Below are 18,468 nucleotides of genomic sequence, written 5' to 3'. Positions count from 1 at the left end.
CATCTTTCATCACGCCTAGAGCAAATTATTGCTATGTGGTTTTGCCCTTTGCGTTGAAGAATGCAGGAGTCACATACCAAAGGCTGATGAACAAAGTGGTTGCACCTCACCTTGGGAGTTTAATGGAAGTATATGTGGACGACATATTAATAAAAACCAAAGATGAGGCAGATCTTTTGACCAAACTCTCACAAGTCTTCAGCACTATAAGGACGCACGGGATGAGATTGAATCCCGCGAAGTGCACCTTTGCAGTAGAGGCTGAAAAATTTCTAGGGTTTATGCTAACACAAAGGGGATTGAAGTCAACCCCAATAAGTGTAGAGTAGCCCTGAAATGAAAAGTTCGACTTGCTTAAGGGAGGTCCAACAGCTGAATGGCCGACTTGCAGCTCTCTCCAGGTTCTTAGCAGGATCAGCATTGAGATCCCTACCACTTTTCTCTCTACTAAAAAAAGGATGCCAGTTCGAATGGACTCCTGAATGTGAAGAAGCCTTCCAGGAGTTCAAAACATTTTTAAGCCAACCTCCAATTCTGACCTGGCCTAAAACTAGGAAAGAACTCGTCCTGTATTTGTTTGTAGCTGACAAAGCTGTAGCATCAGCGGTAATATGGGAAGATGAGGTCAGACAGCATCCAGTTTATTTTACCAACAAAGTTCTACAAGGCCCCGAGTTAGGGTACCAAAAACTTGAGAAGTTTGCGTATGCTTTAATAGTGGCGTCTCGAAGGCTACGGCCTTATTTTCAAACTCGCACAATAAAAGTTCGAACGAACTGGCCCATGAAGCAAATTCTTCAAAAAACAGACATTATGGGCAGAATGGTTCAATGGGCTATAGAACTATCTGAGTTTGACTTAACGTATGAAACTCGGATGGCGATTAAAGCCCAGTGCCTGACCGATTTCATTGCCGAATATGCAGGAGATCAAGAGGAGGCCTCCACAACATGGGAATTGTATGTGTATGGCTCTTCCAACAAAATCGGAAGCAGTGCAGGCATAATACTTGTCAACCGAGAGGGAAATCAAATAGAAGTCTTCTTGAAATTTGAAATCCCGGCCTCCAATAACCAGGCAGAATATGAAGCCTTGATTGCCATGTTGAAATTAGCAGAAAAAGTCGGTGCAACCAAAGTAGTGCTCTTCAGCGACTCTCAAGTAGTGACCTCTCAAATCAATGGGGAGTATCAGGCCAAAGACCCAAATATGAAAAGGTACTTAGACAAAACTTTGGAGTACCTTAGGCGATTCTTGGAAACCGAGGTCAAACATATAACTCGTGATCTAAACAGCAGAGCAAACACCCTCTCCAAGTTAGCAAGTACTAAGCCAGGAGGGAATAATAGAAGCCTGATCCAGGAAACTCTCCAAGAACCCTCTGTCACAAAAATAGAGGCTAAACAAGATGTCCTGGAGGTATCCGGATTGGAACTCGAGTGGATGACCCCTTTTATCAAATATATAAAATTTGACATCATACCTAAAGAGGAAAAAGAGGCTAAGAAAATCCGGAAGGAGGTACAAAACTACACTTTGGTGAAAAATATCCTTTATAAAAGAGGAATATCCACACCATTGTTGAAGTGCGTCTCGACCTCAAAGACAATGGAGGTCTTAGAGGAGGTGCACAATGGTATCTGTGGAAACCATCTCGGAGTAAGGTCTTTGGCTAGGAAAGTCATCCGAGCCGGGTTCTATTGGCCGACCTTGCAGAAGGATGCCACCGAGTTCATAAAGAAGTGTTAACCATGCCAAATGCATGCTAACTTCCATGTCGCTCCCCCCGAGGAACTCATCAGCATAACTTCTCCATGGCCTTTTGCAAAATGGGGGTTGGACCTACTCGGACCCTTCCCCCAAGCGCCTGGACAAGTAAAATACCTCATAGTGGAAGTAGACTACTTCACAAAATGGATCGAAGCAGAACCCTGGCCACCATTACAACTAAGAGAAGTCGAAAGTTCTGCTATAAGAATATCATTACCAGGTATGGAATACCCCATTCCATCACCATGGATAATAATACCCAGTTCACCTACTTTACATTTAGAAACTTGGTAGCCAGTATGAAGATCAAGCATCAGTTTACCTCGATTGAACACCCACAGGCAAATGGATAGGCTGAGGCAGCCAACAAAGTCATACTGGCTGAATTAAAGAAAAGACTACAAGATGTAAAAGGGACTTGGGTCGAGGAGCTCCCCCAAGTATTATGGGCATATTGGATTACACCTCAATCTGCCACGGGAGAAATACCCTTTCGACTTGCTTATGTCATAGAAGCCATGATACCAATTGAAGTCAACGAGCAAAGTCCAAGGGTGAGGTTCTACGACGAGGTAGGCAATCTCCAAGCGCACAAAGAAGAACTCGAACTACTCCCTGAAATCCGAGAGCAAGCCTAGATAAGGGAAGCAGCGTTGAAGCAAAGGATGATAAACAGATACAACAAAAAAGTCATTCAAAGAAGCTTTGTCTCAGACGACTTAGTCCTAATCAAGAATGATATTTGCGTTAACAAGTCGGGTGAAGTAAAACTTGCTGCTAATTGAAAAGGGCCATATAAGATAAGTGAAGTCCTCAGAAAGGGGTATTACAAGGTATCCGACTTGAATGGAGTCAAGCTCCCAAGATCGTGGCATGCTTGTAACATGAGGAGGTATTATAGCTAGAAGCGAACTCCACTCTCTGATGTACTCTTTTTCCCGACTTCTTGGTTTTTTACCAAAGAGGGTTTTCCTGAAGGGGGTTTTAACGAGGCATCAAAGTGGGGACTAAGGGTTAAAAGTCTTAAAATCCCTTAGTAGCTAAGATTAACTTTTATAAATGTTACCTCCATCAATAAATAAGGATGTTATTCTATCTCTTTATAATTCCATTATTGTCATCATTGTTCTACGAAATGCACCGATTTAAGCTCGAAAAAGCGTGAAAATCCCATGACCGACCTATGTGACCGGCAGAATAAAACGACGAGGTACAAGTCGGTGTAAAGAGGTTACAAAGACGATCATGATAACTCGGGAATGTTACCCCTAAACGACTTACTAGTCGGAAAACCCGAGAAGAATCGAAATGCATCACAAAAATAACCTAACTCACGAAAATAATTCAATAAGCAGAAAATTGAATATGTAGGGAATACAAAAAGGGATAAGAAAACCGCTCAAAAGATAAAAGCGAAGGCTGTCTCAAGTCTTTGAAAAAACTTTCACAGTAACTTAAACAAAACAGCCCATCTAACAAAAAGATTTTTTGACAAAATCAAAGGGTTTTTTTATGAAAACGTTATAAAGCATCAAGACGACTACAAGCATACATGAACGAAATATTTTTGTAAAAGGCCCTTATCCAAAAAGGGGCAACCAAAGCAAACAACCTTTTTCGTTAATGACCATAAAAAGGTAAAAAAATGTCAAGAACTACCACCACGCGAACACATAAAATAAATTGTTCAAAAAGGGCCCACTAGCTAAAATAATTAAGAAGGAAGATTGGAGTCACCAAAAGGAAGGGAGCTCGGATCTATTACGGGAGTCGAAGGGGTCGGAGTGGTCTCTTCGGCAATGGAAGTCGAAGCTTCTAAAGAACTCGGTAAGAATCCCTCCTGTTGCTCCTCACGAGGAGGAGCCTCAACAATCCTTTGCCCACGAGTCTTTAGCTCGGATTCGGTCTCGAGGCGAGGAGGAGAAACAATCGCTCCATCAACGACCACCTTATGAGGATAGAGAGGTGAAAGGTCCAAATCAGGAGCACTAACTCTGACTTGTTCCTTAAACACCCTCTAAGCCTCCTCTGAGCCCTTAACAACTGAGTCCTCCAGCTCTTGATAGGCTTCCCGATTCGACTCCAGCTGCCTTTGAAAATCAATATTTTCAGAAAAAACACTGACATAATTTTGCTCCATGTTCTCCTTTAGGCCCTCTGCCAAGGCACAACGACCCATTAGCTTCTTCTCCCTCTCCTGAAGCCGGGCCAGCTCATCCTTCAACCAGGCATTCTCCCTCTGAAGCCACTTCTCATTTTCTTGATACAAGACAATCCTCTCCTGAAGATCCTCTACAGTTTTTTTAGAAGAGCCCAAAGAACTCAAGGGAGTTTTGTCCAAGATATCAAGAAGAGCAGTGCAAACACCAGCAGTCCGAACTCCCCCTCGAACAAAAATTTGAAGATGATATCGAAGGGAAGCATCGTCCATAGCGATCTGGTTATGAGAAAAGATGTGCTTCCGAATGAATTTTAGACCATCGAAGTTGGCCTCCCCAAAAGGAGAAGAGCCAGTCTCTGAGGTATTACGTTTCTTTTTCTTGGGTTTGGAAGGAGGTCGGACTGGGGGATAGAAGGAGGGAGAGGAGAAGCAGAGCCAAAGGTTCCCAAGATTGGTCGAGAGGAAGTCCCCGAGTCATGAGGAGGAGGAGGAGGAGCGCCATTAGTTCCGACTTTAGCTGCATCAGCCTGGGCACGAGCCTTCCTCTTGGCCTCTTGGACCTTTTGGTAGGCAGCACTGGATACTATCTTCACCATTTCTAAAAGAAGGAAATAAAAATCAGCTTACAAATCAGAAAGGAAAACGTTACAAGTCGGAATTCAACAAAAACAATCTCAAAGAAACCAAAACTACCTAGCTCGGACTGAATAAAACTCGGAGGACCAATGAGAAATTTCTTAGTGTCAACATGGGGAGCTCTCCCCCAAGTCTCTCGGAAAAACCCCACAATGGTCTCCTTAGTCCCGTCCAAATCATCCAGGGTATACTTCTCAACAGGAGAGGCCTCTGACCAGTATAAAGGAAATCAAGGATAATTGTTCTCATATAAGAAAAAAGGGATGGTGGCCCTCTACAGCTTGGACCTTGAAGAAAAATTTTTAAAGTCATGGAAGGATTCATCAAAGATTGAAAAAACCTTCCATCCCTGAATAGCTCAAAAGGACACCCACTGTTGCTTATTATTCAGAGCACTAAATGGCTTTGTCAGGTGAAAAAGATAAAAAAAAAGATCTTTAAAGAAGTTGGGAAGTTCAGCTTTTGGCTGACGAGTTGGTAGATTTTCATGAAACCCCAAGAGTTGGGGTAGAGCTGGGTAGGAGCAACTCGGCAGTGCGATAATATCTTCATTTCAAAATCAGAAAAGGGGAAGGAAACCCCAGGTGGGTAAAAAGGAAATCATACATAAAGAAAAAGTGAGGGTTAGAATCAGTAACCCTCCCGCAACAAATCCGGTTTTCAGGACCCAGGACCACCAACTTGTATTTAGGCTCGTCAGCCTCAAAACTACAAATCCTATGATGGGTGCGAAATTCGGTAATGAAATCTGTGTCTACTAAAGGCTTCTCATCAAGCACAAAATCATCTACCCATCTTGAAACGGTCTCAGAAATACGAGAAGACATTTTTTCCAACAAAAAGGAAGTAGGTATAAAGGCAATAAGACCTACAAAGAAAAATAAAATCATAAAAAACAACGGAGCACCCCAAGACGGAAGACTAAAAGGAGTTTTTGAATGAGAAAGAATGAGAGTGCAAGTAAGAAACTTCGAAGAGAAGACGAATTAAACAAAGAAAGAAGAGGGAAAAGTATTTAGAACATGTCAGGGACACAACGGTAAAATGACGCGATCAATAAAAAAACGCGTCGTTACCAATGTAATTGCCCCCACATGTAAATGTGAAATCCCAAACGGACACGACGTTTGATTAGACACAACGGTTGAGAAATTCAAAATCACGTCGGTTTTAAACTCAAATCACGTCGGTTCCCGACTTGGACAAACCCGAGTTCAATTAATACTCGAATCCGACTCATAGCGAAGAAATCGGACTCGAGTAGGGGCATTGTTCATACCCTGGTCAAAAACTGTGGTCCGGGCCCAAGTAAGCCAAAAAGGCCCAATGCAAAGGTTGGCCTCATCACCTAACCGACCTCCCATGAAAGAGGTCAGGTTCGACATGAGCCCCTCCCCAAAGAAGTCAGACTCGAGATGAGCTGGCAGATAACACTTATTCAAATAAGTAATTGTCCCCTAAAATTTCTCATCCACTTCCTGAAGCAATATCTCAACAACCCTAAGATAAAGGGACGGTTATCCACCATCAGAAGTGGAACTATTCCAACGGTGGTTATTGGATCACCACTAAAAATATACTGACATACTCAGATAAAACAAAGTTCCAATACATTCTAAACCTGTTTAACCCATTGCTAACTTAGGCATCAGAGTGTCTTTGCAGGTACCACCCCCTATTCTTTCGCGCACACAAACTCGGACGGCAGCTCCGTCCTTAGCGCACAGCAAGTCGGAGGCCACCTTCTATTGGCGTTTGGGCCAATCCCTTAAACCCAATACACCTATTTCAGGCTACCCACAAAACAGTATCATTTTGAATTTTTTTATTCCTATGTTTCGAATGTATAAATTTTAAAAATATCAAATATTTTTTTTAAAAATATATCCATCGTTCTTGTTAACGCGTCTGCAAGTGTCTTGTTGTCCGTCACCGTCCCTTCCTTTGCCTCACCACTTAAAAGAATTTCAAAAGAAAACATCCCAAATTATTATGAAAAGAATTATATATGAAACCTATAAAAAACAAACACATGAAACTTAATAAAAAATATCTAAAATAATAAAAAATATCTAACGTCAAACGAAATAAAAAAATTAAAAATATTGTGAAAAAAACCTTCAAAATATAATAAAAGAAAATTAAACATCTAAAACATTTTAAAAAAAGCGTATGAAAATTAAGAAAGTAAAAGGGTTAAGTACGATTTTGGTCTCTAACGTATAAGTCGAAAATTTTTTTTATCTCCAATCTTTTTTTGTATACAAAATCGTTCCTAAGGTTTAAAACTAAATTTTAAAATCTTTCTTTTTACTTAAATTTTAAAATTTTAGACCAAATTACCCATAACAAAAAATTATAAAATAAAAAAATAGGAGAAGGAGAGTGTTTCTGCTCTTACAAAAAGGGAAGGAAAGAAGAAGATCGAAGGGGGAAGGAAAGAAGAAGAAGAAGTTGTCCACAATCTACCTCTGCTTCCGCTTTCGCCGCCAAAAATTTAAAATCAAGTTAAATTTTAGGAACGATTTTAAAATTAAATTAAAACTTAGGACAGTAGCGGATCCAGAAATTTTATAAGAGGGAGGCCAAATTGAATACAAAATAAATTAAAATATAACATAACAAAAAGTCAACAAAATATAATTTATAGTATATAGTTCAAAATTAATAATTATATTATATAAAAATCAACATTCAACTACATATTTAGGATTTTGGTATTTTTAAATTTGTTTTGCGATATTTTATATAACTAAAATTATCAATTTATCATCTGAAATAAATTTTGAAGCATTCTCTTTATATATTAACTATATAATAATAATAAACTAATAATACTAATTTTTTTTAAAAAAATGGGGACTATGGCCACCTTAGGCCTCCTTAAATCTGCCACTGCTTAGAGACTATTTTGTATGTAAAAAAAAAAGATTGAGAACGAAAAATTGTTTTAGCCTATACTTTAAAAACCAAAATCATACTTAATCCAAAATAAAACATCTAAAATTATTAAAATAAATCATCCAAAATTTAAAATAAAAAAACATTCAAATCATAAAAAAAAATATTCAAAACCTATAAAAATACACATTTAAAAATAAAACATTCAAAACTTAAAAAAATAAAACATGAAATTATTAAAAAAATCATCTAAAAACTAAAAAAGATAGCGGTAAGAGATGGCACAAAATGTTGCAACTTCTACGTCTTATGGAGGGAGGTGAAGAAAAATGAGAATAGCGCATATTTTTTGAAATTTTAAAAACATGATTTTTTGAAAAATTTGCTATTATATAGAATTAATTTTCTATATTTTTCTGTTATTAAAATATACGTAACATTTTTCGTACATATATTTTTTATAATAATTATAAATGAAATAAATAATAAAATATAAAAATAAAAATATTTTTAAAACCACACGTTTAAGTATGGAATTGATTTTATTTATTTGTTTTTTCTTATAAACATCATTAGAAAGCATCATGGACGGCCTATATAAATTTATGATCAAAGAAACCACATCATGCATATATCACTTCAAACAAAGCCCTCCAAACAAGGCCGAAACTTGATGGACTCCTTAGATTTTATTCTTATTTTTGTAGCCATTGCCTCATTCTTCTTCATCCACACTTGGAGATCTAATAGAAATAACCCCATAATTAATTTGCCCTTCTTTGGTATGCTACCATCAGTTTTATGTAATCTTTCCAATATCCATGATTATGCAACCACCGTTTTGAACCACTATGGAGGTACTTTGATGTTCAAAGGTCCCTGGCTCACAAATGTCAACTTTCTCATCACCAGTGATCCTATGAACGTGCACCACATTACGAGCAAGAACTTTGACAACTACATTAAAGGGTCTGAGTTCTATGAGATTTTTGAAATCATGGGAGATGGCATCTTTAACACTGATTCCCACAAGTGGAAGCGCAGCAGGGACATACTACATTCATTGTTCAGACAAAACTCGTTTGAGAGTTTAGTTGTAAAAATAATTCATAGGAAGCTGGAGAGTTGCCTAGTTCCACTTCTCAATAATGCATCGGAATTAGGAACTATTGTGGACTTGCAAGACATCTTTCAGAGATTCACTTTTGACAACATCTGTTCCATAGTGTTGGGCTTTGATCCTAACTCTCTTCCTAACAATCTCATCCAGTTCCCAGAGATCGCTTTCGAGAAAGCTTTCAACAAAATGGAGGATTCAATGTTCTACAGACACATTGTCCCAAGATTTTTATGGAAGCTTCAGAAATGGCTCCAAATTGGACAAGAGAAGACCTATAGTGAATGTGAGAAAATAATTGACCAATTCTTGCATCAGTGTATATCATCCACTTTCCAAGAGCAAAGCAAATTCAACTGCACTAAACATGAAAATGAACCAAACTTTAACATGCTTAAAGCTATTGTGGAGGAAAGTGGAACGGAACAAATAGATCGCAAGTTTTTAAGAGACAATGCTATTAGTCTCTTAGCAGCAGGAAGGGATACAATTAGTTCGGGTCTCAGTTGGTTTTTCTGGCTGGTTTCAACCCATCCTCTTGTTGAAGCCAAGATCCTTGAAGAAATTAGAGCAAACTTTATACACAGGGAAGAAAATTGGCTCATCACTTCAAGGTTAGAAAATCTTAACAAGCTAGTTTACTTGCATGGAGCTTTGTGTGAAGCACTGAGACTTTTCCCTCCACTTCCTATTGAGCACAAATCTGCAGTTAAATCTGATATACTTCCTAGCGGGGATCGTGTTAATGCAAATACTATGATACTTTACTCTTTGTACTCAATGGGAAGAATGAAACAAATATGGGGAGAAGATTGCTTGGAGTTTAAGCCAGAAAGGTGGATTTCTGACAAGGGAAGCATCATACACGTACCATCTTACAAGTTCATAGCTTTCCAAGCAGGCCCAAGAAGTTGTTTGGGTAAAAATATAACCTTTATTCAGATGAAGATCATCGCCATTGCTTTGCTGTTGAATTTTCAGTTTGAGGTGGTGAAAGGACATAATGTGTGCCCATGTCTTTCTGTTATTCTTCACATGAAACACGGCTTGAAGGTCAAGGTTACTAAAAGAGATATTATTAATTAGATTTAGGGGGATCTATATGGTGTGTACTCCATTATTGTACGAACATACATATCATCTTGTCATCTTTATAAGATAAATAAGTGAAGAAGTAATAAGCATATCATCATCAGCTCATGTATTTCTTCATCATCATCTTTTTAATATTTGTATTTGCTATTGATCATATATAATATGAAAAACAACTATCATATATTATTGGTGTAACTATCTTTTATCTACTTGTGTTGGTGGAATGACACAAGATTTTAGCCTAGATTAAGTAATAACAATGCCTTGGACATCATATTTTGATCCAAAATTTTAAATTAACAAATTAAAGGGTTTTTATATTAGGCTGCCACTCAAATACAGATGTTAAAAGCATCCTTATAAAATGACGTGTTAATGGGTATTTTATGGACTTGTTATGAAAAATATGGCATTTGAAGCCAAATAGAGGCATTGGTTAAGGATATGTTTGTTGACAATGTCAATGTTTATATTGATGAATAGTGCCACAACAAGGTCATTCAAGCTTGAAAGGGGATTTGAAGTAAGACATTCACTATCACTTTTTTTTTTTTGAGACATGATTTATGATTTATAAGTGTCATTCGTATAAGAATTTGTTATTATATAAATATATCTAACATAAATTACATTTTATATTAATCTTACTTATTCTATTGGTAATTAAATATAATCTCATCTAGATTATATCATCACCATTTACTTCAATAACAACCTATCAAATAATCTAATATAGTGAGATAAATATGATGAAAATGCTTAAAATAAAAAAAATCCGACTATAATCTTTGTTTTGGAAACCTGCCACATGAACAAGAACAATGTCATTTAACCGATATAATGAATGATGATAAATTGTTACCACCTTTAGGGTTTTAGTGAGTTAAATATGTCTCTTACTATATTGTTGCAGGCTTCTACATTTTAGTTGTTTGGCCTTTTTTGCTAAATCATGGTGTGTCGTCTTTAATTAGTAGGCTAATACCTAATAATCTATACTCCGTACTCCATAGCCAGCGGTTTAGTACGTAGTGTAATCTCTTAAAATACCAGAATACCAAAATGTTGTAGGTAACAACTATGTATCTGTAGTAGTTTACATAAATAAAAAAGGATGAATTTATAATAAAAAATTTTTGGAACAATTTAAAATGTTTGTTTTTTAATTATTTTATATATATAAAAAAAATCCTAAATTTAACCGTCTCATTTATTAGTTTTCATTAATGTACAGAAATGAAACTTATTATGTGGACTGTGAGAGTCGAGTTTCAACTACTTGATGTTAAGTATCCTTTTTTGCAGCATTATTGATGCCTATAATAATGGAGCAGGCAAAAGTTGGAACGTGTCACTGTTTTATTGCAATTCGACATGTGTTGGAATAACATTCGAATATTAGTCCAATTAAAATTTATATTTAAATTTAAATTAGATAATTATTTTTGTAATTTTATTTTTATTTGTTTTTTTTTTGTGACTCTTATTTTTATTTGTTTGACATCTATAAATAAGTAGTACTTTTTATTTTATTATGGGTACTAAAAATTATCTATTATTAAAAGTGTTCTATGGACAATTTAAGCAAGTTTCACGAATATGGTACAGTCAAATTGACAAATATTTAATTGATCATGAATTTAAAAAGGGCAAAAGTGGTCTACACTATATATATCTAGACATAAGGTAATTTAAATACTTTAATCATTTCTTTGTATATGGACATCTATCTTATCTACACAACAAAATAATAGACAATTATCAAAGATTTCAAAAAAGAGGTGAAACATACGTTTAATTTTATATGGTTGACTTAGGATTGGTGCTCTACTTTTTTGATAACGAGGTAAATCAAAATAAAATACATTTTTTTCGTAAAAAAAATACACTTAAAATTTATTGAAAAGATTCAAGATGAGTAATTGCAAGGCTGTGTCAATTTCTCTAGTCTATAATGAAAAATTACCAAAAAAAATGAATCTAAAGAGACAGATGCTTCACAATATAAAAATTTTATTGAAAATCTATTTTATTAGGATTAAATACAATTTTAATCTCTAAGACATAAATCGAACATTTTATTCGTCCCCACTTTTTTTTGTATTCGAATTTGTCCCTAAGGTTCAACTTGATTTTAAAATTGTTCTTTGGACAATTATACCCTTACTCGCTGATCACCAATAAAAGCACCAAGCACTTCTTAGTAATTGTGAACACCGTGGAGCAGCAGATGACTTACATACTCCACCCATTCAACCAACACAAAAACAGTAAAAACCGAATTCCAAACACAATTCACATAACCAAGCCTTATAATCTTAAAATTCACAATTCTTCTCCAAAGTGATTCACATCCTCAATTACAAATTCATGAAATTAACAAAATTCTGCAATCAAATAATAAGCAGCATTCAATAACTAGGTAAAAATTAGGATAAATTACTAATGAAATCCATGAATCTTGAAGCAAATTCAATGTAGAAATTAAGAGTATCAAAATATCTTACCAGTAGGGATAAGGGAAACGGTGGGCAGAAGCGGGACAACAACCACGACAAAGATAGTGGGTAGAGACAGAGTAAAGAGATGAGTGGCAAAAATGCTGAAAGACGAATGCGAGGGTTTCGTTGTTGCATGTCACACTTTACCACAACGATAGCGTGCATGGTTGATTTCTGTTTCGTTCACAAGGGTTTCGGCGGGAAAACCCCAAGCTGACACCAAAGATGGCATTAACACGAACACCGACAAAAATGGTGGCACAGTTTAGATTGACACTGATGAAGTCGTTCCTCCACAAGCCAAGAGATATGCGATGCTTTCATCCCATGACTCGAACAAGCTGGTGTTTGGGCAGCCGACCTACGATGGAGTGATCGCCAGGAAAGTGTCTGATCGAAAGTAAAAGTAGGCAAAGAGGCAAAGGGCATTGGCATCGGTGGTGCAGGTGAGCAGGAAGGGCACGCCATTCGAGGAAAGGGAGAGGGAGAGGATGATCAAGAAGGCGTATAGAGAGAGAAGATGACGGAGCTAAAGATGAAATAACGACATACAAGCTAAGGGTAAAATCGTCTTTTAAAAAAAATTTCCTTGAAGGATGATTTTAAAACCAAGTTGAATTTTAGGAACGAATACAAATGCAAAAAAAAAAGTTTGAGACGAATAAAATTTTTAGCCTATACCTTAGAGACCAAAATCGTACTTAACCCCTTTTATTATTTAACCACAACAAAATCGGACATTGTGTATACAACAAGTCTACTATCAAAATTCATGCAAAAACCAAGTCAAAAGCACTATGGATCTGCAAAAAGAATATTAAGATATCACAAGGCACAAAGGGATATGACATTCACTACAAATCTACTGAAGATCTAAAACTATTTGGATATATTGATAATGTTTGGACAAACTCCATTGACGACATGAAAAACACTTCTGTATATGCATTTACACTAGGATTTGGAGTGTTCTTTTGGGTATCAAAGAAATAAGAAACTGTGGCTCAATAATCTCTTGAAGCCGAGTATGTTATAGCCAAAAGCTACCAGTCAAGCAATATGACCAAGGAAAATATTCAAAGATATAGAAAAACAACAAGAAGACCCAACAACTAAGTTGTGTGACCCAACATCTATGTTGTGTGGTAGCAAATCAGCAATAGCAATGACAAACAATCGAGTCCATCATAGTTGAATCAAGTATTATTTTATACGAGAAATTATATTGGAGAAAAAAAGATAAAGATCGAATATTGCAATACAAATGAGCAACTAACTTACGTCTGCACTAAATCGCTCCCAAATCAAAGTTTGAACAATTTCTAGAGATGTTTGGAGTTACACAAATATACATCAAAGAGGAGTATTAATTATGTTACAAATTTGTGGAAATATCAAGATTTTTATGATAATATTTTGTAAAAATAAATATATAGATATTATATTAAAAAATTTTAAAAATACATAAATAATTCAAGTCTAGAAATATCTAGGATGATAACAAAAAATATTTAAGATAATATATATCTAAGAGAATATCTAGTACCTAAAAATAGGATAAATCACATAAATAAAATTATTTAGCTCAAATTTACACAAACATCTTAAACCAGAATTAATTACACGCCGAATCAAATTGATTTGATTTATGCTATTTACATGTAAATCAAATTAAGTTTATTTGATTTACCATGAATGTGTTGCACAAATAGTAGTAAATCCAAATCAAGTTGGTTCGATTTACCATATATGTATTGCACAAGTAGTTGATTCGATTTACGAAATATTCCCATTTGAATTCAAGTAAAATATCAAAAAAATCAAACGAATAAGAATATAAATTCAAATTTTGTATGTGTTTTAGTTTAAATTCCAAGAGATATATACTTTTACAAACTTATGAATTTAAAATAGAAAAATAAATAATTTCTAAAAATTTATTAAAAATGTCTTTTAACTCTTTAGCATATAAAAAATCATTACCATAACTTATAATGTTGAAAAAGTTGTTATAAAGTGTAGTCCTCCAAAATGGTATAGGAGTTAAAACTTTAAATTTTTTAAATTCAGAAGTAACAGATAGTTATACAATATAAAAAGACCAAATATATTTATATAATATGTAATTTAAAAGATAATTAAAAAATTATATCAATTAAATTATCACGTATAGTAATTTGTGAACTTAAGTGTAGAACAAACGCTTTGATGATGTTATGCGTTACTTTTGACTCTGAAAATTTCCAAGTGTAGAACATAAGTAATGTATAACGTCATCAAGGTGTTGATAGATCTTCCATTGTTTTTGTGTAGCTAAGGCAATGAGTGCCCTTATTGTATCTAGGAGCTCTACAACACTTCCAGCAGATAACGGCGATTTCAGAGCCCAAAAGCGGCAATTCTCCAACCACTCCAATATCAGGCACTACTAATCTATTAGCGGCGGTTTTAGAAAACTGTTGGAATAATTACTATAAACTAAAATTTTGCTGTGGATTCTTTTTGTGGCAGTTCATAACTGCTGATATTCAAAAATAAATTACTTACCCTTTGGCAGCGGTTCTGTATAATCTATCCCACCAATTTGTGCATATCTTTTTCAACAACAAGCCAAGCCTTATGATTTTGAATAGATTTATCAGGATTGAGTTTAGTCTTGTATAACCATTTGACTCCAATAACATCTTTATTTGAAGAGCGATCTACCAACTTTCATGTGTTATTCTTCTTAATAATCTTGATTTCTTCTTCTATTGTATTTTTCTATTCTTCTTGCTTTTCTGCTTCTTCGAAGTTTTAGGCTCGATCTTAGCAAAATTAGATGTTTCGTATACATCTTGTAGAGGTCTCATTTTTTCTTAGACGAGAATTAGTGGTTGCTCTACTGTTGGAGTAGTTGTACTTGCTTTTTTACGTTCTTGTTCTTCTAATCTTGTAAGTGGTTGTTGTGATACTTCAATGCTTTTTTTCTCAACTTTTTCATCTTCCTAGTTCAATGAAATATATTCGTCGAACTTCACGTCTCGATTGATTATCAATTTATTTGTTTGCAAGTTATACACATGATATTCCTTTGGTTGTGCACTGTATTCAACGAAGATTTCTTTCTCTGTCTTCTCATTGAGATATTTTTGTGAGAATGTGGACATAACATAGACATTCAAAGACTCTTAGATGCTTTGCATAAGGCATTAGTCAACTCCATACTTTAATTAGAGTTTTATTTTCTACTACCTTCGTGAGACAATGATTTAGAAGGTATACTACTATGTATACAGCTTTTGCCCAAAAGATGTTTGATAGATTTTTTTCCTTAAGGATCAAGCGTGCCGTCTCTATCATAGTTCTATTTTTTAACAGGAGGTACTGCAGAACACGTGCGAGCTCCGTCTAATGGAAAAATAAGATTCAATCAAGATTTGGTTTATCCCACGCGTACACGTCACGGTCATCCTGCTTTTTTATCTTATATAGACTTATATGTAACTATTGAAAGTGATGACATTGCCCACAATAATACCTACAGCTTCGCCTAATTCCACCAAGTTTCCATGAGTAGGACTCTGCCCATAATACAATCGACAGATCCAAGATGTAATCAACTTGAATTTGGGACAGCTATTCGAAATCTTAGTGAAAGACTGGATTTATTATCTCATGTTTGCTTTTCGTGAAAAAATACCAATTGAAGTGGATGTTTTCTTCAAACAACAAGGGGCTGGAGCATATCCAACTGTGAGTTGATGCTCGACACTCTCTTCTTCACAAAATTTATTAAATTTCTTGAAAGTGTATTCAGTTCCTCTGTTGCTACGAAGTACGTTTATGCTACAACCACTTTGCTTCTCCACGTATTGCTTGAATTTCTTGAAAATGCCAAAACTTCTGATCTTTCATGTAGGAAATATGCCTAGTCATCTTAGTATAATCATCAATGAAGAGAATGAAGTACCAATTGTTACTGAGTGATAGTGTTTTCATCGGTCTACAGATATCATTGTGAACTAATGCAAGTATCTCCTTAACTCACTAAACTCTTCTAGAAAGAAAATGGTTGACAATATTATTTTTGAAGTAATCATCCTTTACAAGATTGATTAATCTCTGTAATGTTTGATGGATTCCTCATTAGTTGTTTATGGTGTAGTAGCTTGAATCCATGAAAGTGAAAATGACCAAAATTTCGATGCCACAATCATAAATAATCTTCTTGTGCATTTAATAAAGTTTCCATGATGTAATTCCATCCCACTGAAAAACTTTTATTTTTCATCTTTAGTATTGCTAGAAGTGTTTTAGTTTTTCTGTCACTCATGGTGCGTAAATCTTCTTAAAAGTATACTACATAGATCGCAAGTTTTTAACATGCTTAAAAGGAAAAACTTTAACATGCGTAAAACTCTTGTGGAGGAAATTGGAATGGAACAAATAGATCACGAGTTTTTAAGAGATAATGCTCTTAGTCTCTTAGCAACAGGAAGGGATGCAATTAGTTCAGGTCTCAATTGGTTTTACTGGCTAGTTTCAAACCCATCCTCTTGTTGAAGCCAATATCCTTGAAGAAATCAGAGCAAACTTTATACACAAGGAAGAAAATTGGTTCATCATTTCAAGGGTAGAAAATCTTAACAAGCTAGTTTACCTGCATGGAGCTTTGTGTGAAGCATTGAGACTTTTCCCTCCAATTCCTTTTGAGTACAAATCTGCAGTTAAATCTGATATACTCCCCAGTGGGGATCGTGTTAATACAAATACTATGGTAATTTATTGTCAATATGCAATGGGAAGAGTGGAACAAACATGGGGAGAATATTGCTTGGAGTTTAAGCCACAAAGGTGGATTTCTGAAAAGGGAAGAAAGATACACATACCATCTTACAAGTTCATAGCTTTTCAAGCAGGCCCAAGAAGTTGTTTGGGTAAAAATATAAGCTTTGTTCAGATGAAGATCATCGCCATTGCTTTGCTATGGAATTTTCAATTTGAGGTGGCGAAAGGGAATAATGTGTCTCCATGTCTTTCTGTTGTTCTTGACATGAAACATGGCTTGAAGTTCAAGGTTACTAAAAGAGGTATTATTAATTAGATTTAGCATTTAGGGGCATCTATATATGGTATGGACTCCACTATTGTACGGACATTATATATCATTTTGTCATCTGTACAGGATAAATAAGTGAAAAAGTAATTAGCATATCATCAGCTGATGCATGTATTGACTATATTCATCATCTTTTCAATGTCTGTAATTGATATCGATCATATATAATATGAAAATAATTATATTATATAATTAGCGTAATTGTCTACTTGTTTTGCATAAATGATTTTATGAAATAGTTTGAAGTTGGTTTATTGTAATATAAATTTAAATGTTGCAACAAGAATAATTTTAATGAAAGAGTAATTTAAATAAATAATTAAAAGAATTTGATAATTATATTATTGATAGTTTAAAAGAGAGGAGAAAGACTAATAAAATTTGAGGGTGTTAGTTCATTTGATTACAATAAATTCTATCATGATCTATTTATAAGTTTCTCAAATTGCTTCATCAATACTATTAGATATTTTTAGGTATAGATATTCTCTTAGATATATATTATCTTAAATATTTTTAGTTATTATCCTAGATATTTCTAGACTTGAATTATTTATGTATTTTTAAATTTTTTTAATATAATATTTAGATATTTATTTTTACAAAATATTATCATAAAAATTTAGATATTTTTATAAATGTGTAACGTACTACATACATTTGTGTAACTTTAAACATTTGTTGAAATGGTTCAAACTTTGATTTTTGGAGCGCCTTATTGAAAATGTCAATTAGTTGCTCATTTGTGGTGCAATACTCAATTTATATCTTTTATCTCCAATATAATTTTTCGTATAAAATAATATTTGATATCTATATACTTAATTCTACTATCACTACAAAAAAAACGCTGAATACCGTCAGAAGTTAGTGACGGATTTATCAACTGATTTAGCAATAAATTCGTCAATCGGGTAAAAAAGTTACCTCGGATTCGGTTTCAACGGTAAATTCACCGATAATAATTGGAGGGAAAAAAATTGGCACGATCATTACTGTTGAATTTAGGGGCAAAAAAATCCAACGGTAAGGTAATTAAATGAAATGTGTCGTTTTGGTCACAGGCTGTACATAAATCCGCCGGTAAAATTGACCATAAATTCAAATTTGCAAAACTTCTCCTCTATTTTCGCAACATCATCAACCTTACTTTTGTCCCCTTTCTCTTTCTCTCTTTCTGTCAACC

At 34.8% G+C, this 18,468-nt stretch overlaps 3 protein-coding genes across 3 annotated transcripts; all 3 read left to right on the top strand.

Moving 5' to 3' along the window:
* The first annotated feature begins 336 nt into the window (after positions 1 to 336).
* LOC107476997 (uncharacterized) lies at positions 337 to 1,749 on the top strand. Its single transcript, XM_016096965.1, has one exon. The coding sequence runs from the start codon at positions 337 to 339 to the stop codon at positions 1,747 to 1,749; it is 1,413 nt and encodes a 470-aa protein (XP_015952451.1).
* Positions 1,750 to 8,252: 6,503 nt separating this feature from the next.
* On the top strand, positions 8,253 to 9,407 carry LOC107477109 (alkane hydroxylase MAH1-like). Its single transcript, XM_052258104.1, has 2 exons — positions 8,253 to 9,199; positions 9,295 to 9,407. The coding sequence occupies exons 1-2, from the start codon at positions 8,253 to 8,255 to the stop codon at positions 9,296 to 9,298; spliced, it is 951 nt and encodes a 316-aa protein (XP_052114064.1). The 3' UTR covers positions 9,299 to 9,407.
* Positions 9,408 to 16,570: 7,163 nt separating this feature from the next.
* On the top strand, positions 16,571 to 17,353 carry LOC127745423 (alkane hydroxylase MAH1-like). Its single transcript, XM_052258103.1, has 3 exons — positions 16,571 to 16,679; positions 16,729 to 17,253; positions 17,349 to 17,353. The coding sequence occupies exons 1-3, from the start codon at positions 16,571 to 16,573 to the stop codon at positions 17,351 to 17,353; spliced, it is 639 nt and encodes a 212-aa protein (XP_052114063.1).
* Positions 17,354 to 18,468: the final 1,115 nt, after the last annotated feature.

Source organism: Arachis duranensis, chromosome 3 (genome assembly GCF_000817695.3).
Source record: "Arachis duranensis cultivar V14167 chromosome 3, aradu.V14167.gnm2.J7QH, whole genome shotgun sequence".
Classification (NCBI taxonomy): Eukaryota; Viridiplantae; Streptophyta; class Magnoliopsida; order Fabales; family Fabaceae; genus Arachis; species Arachis duranensis.
The sequence above is the reverse complement of the archived record's forward strand: the minus strand, read 5'-3'. Positions and strand labels throughout refer to the sequence as shown.

What these genes read in the sequence shown, in the direction of transcription:
- LOC127745423 (XM_052258103.1), top strand. Translation starts at nt 16,571, where the DNA reads ATGCGTAAAACTCTTGTGGAGGAAATTGGAATGGAACAAATAGATCAC. An exon ending in AAGGGATGCAATTAGTTCAG is followed by an intron (nt 16,680 to 16,728) that starts GTCTCAATTGGT and finishes CTCTTGTTGAAG; the next exon opens with CCAATATCCTTGAAGAAATC.
- LOC107477109 (XM_052258104.1), top strand. Translation starts at nt 8,253, where the DNA reads ATGCTACCATCAGTTTTATGTAATCTTTCCAATATCCATGATTATGCA.
- LOC107476997 (XM_016096965.1), top strand. Translation starts at nt 337, where the DNA reads ATGAAAAGTTCGACTTGCTTAAGGGAGGTCCAACAGCTGAATGGCCGA.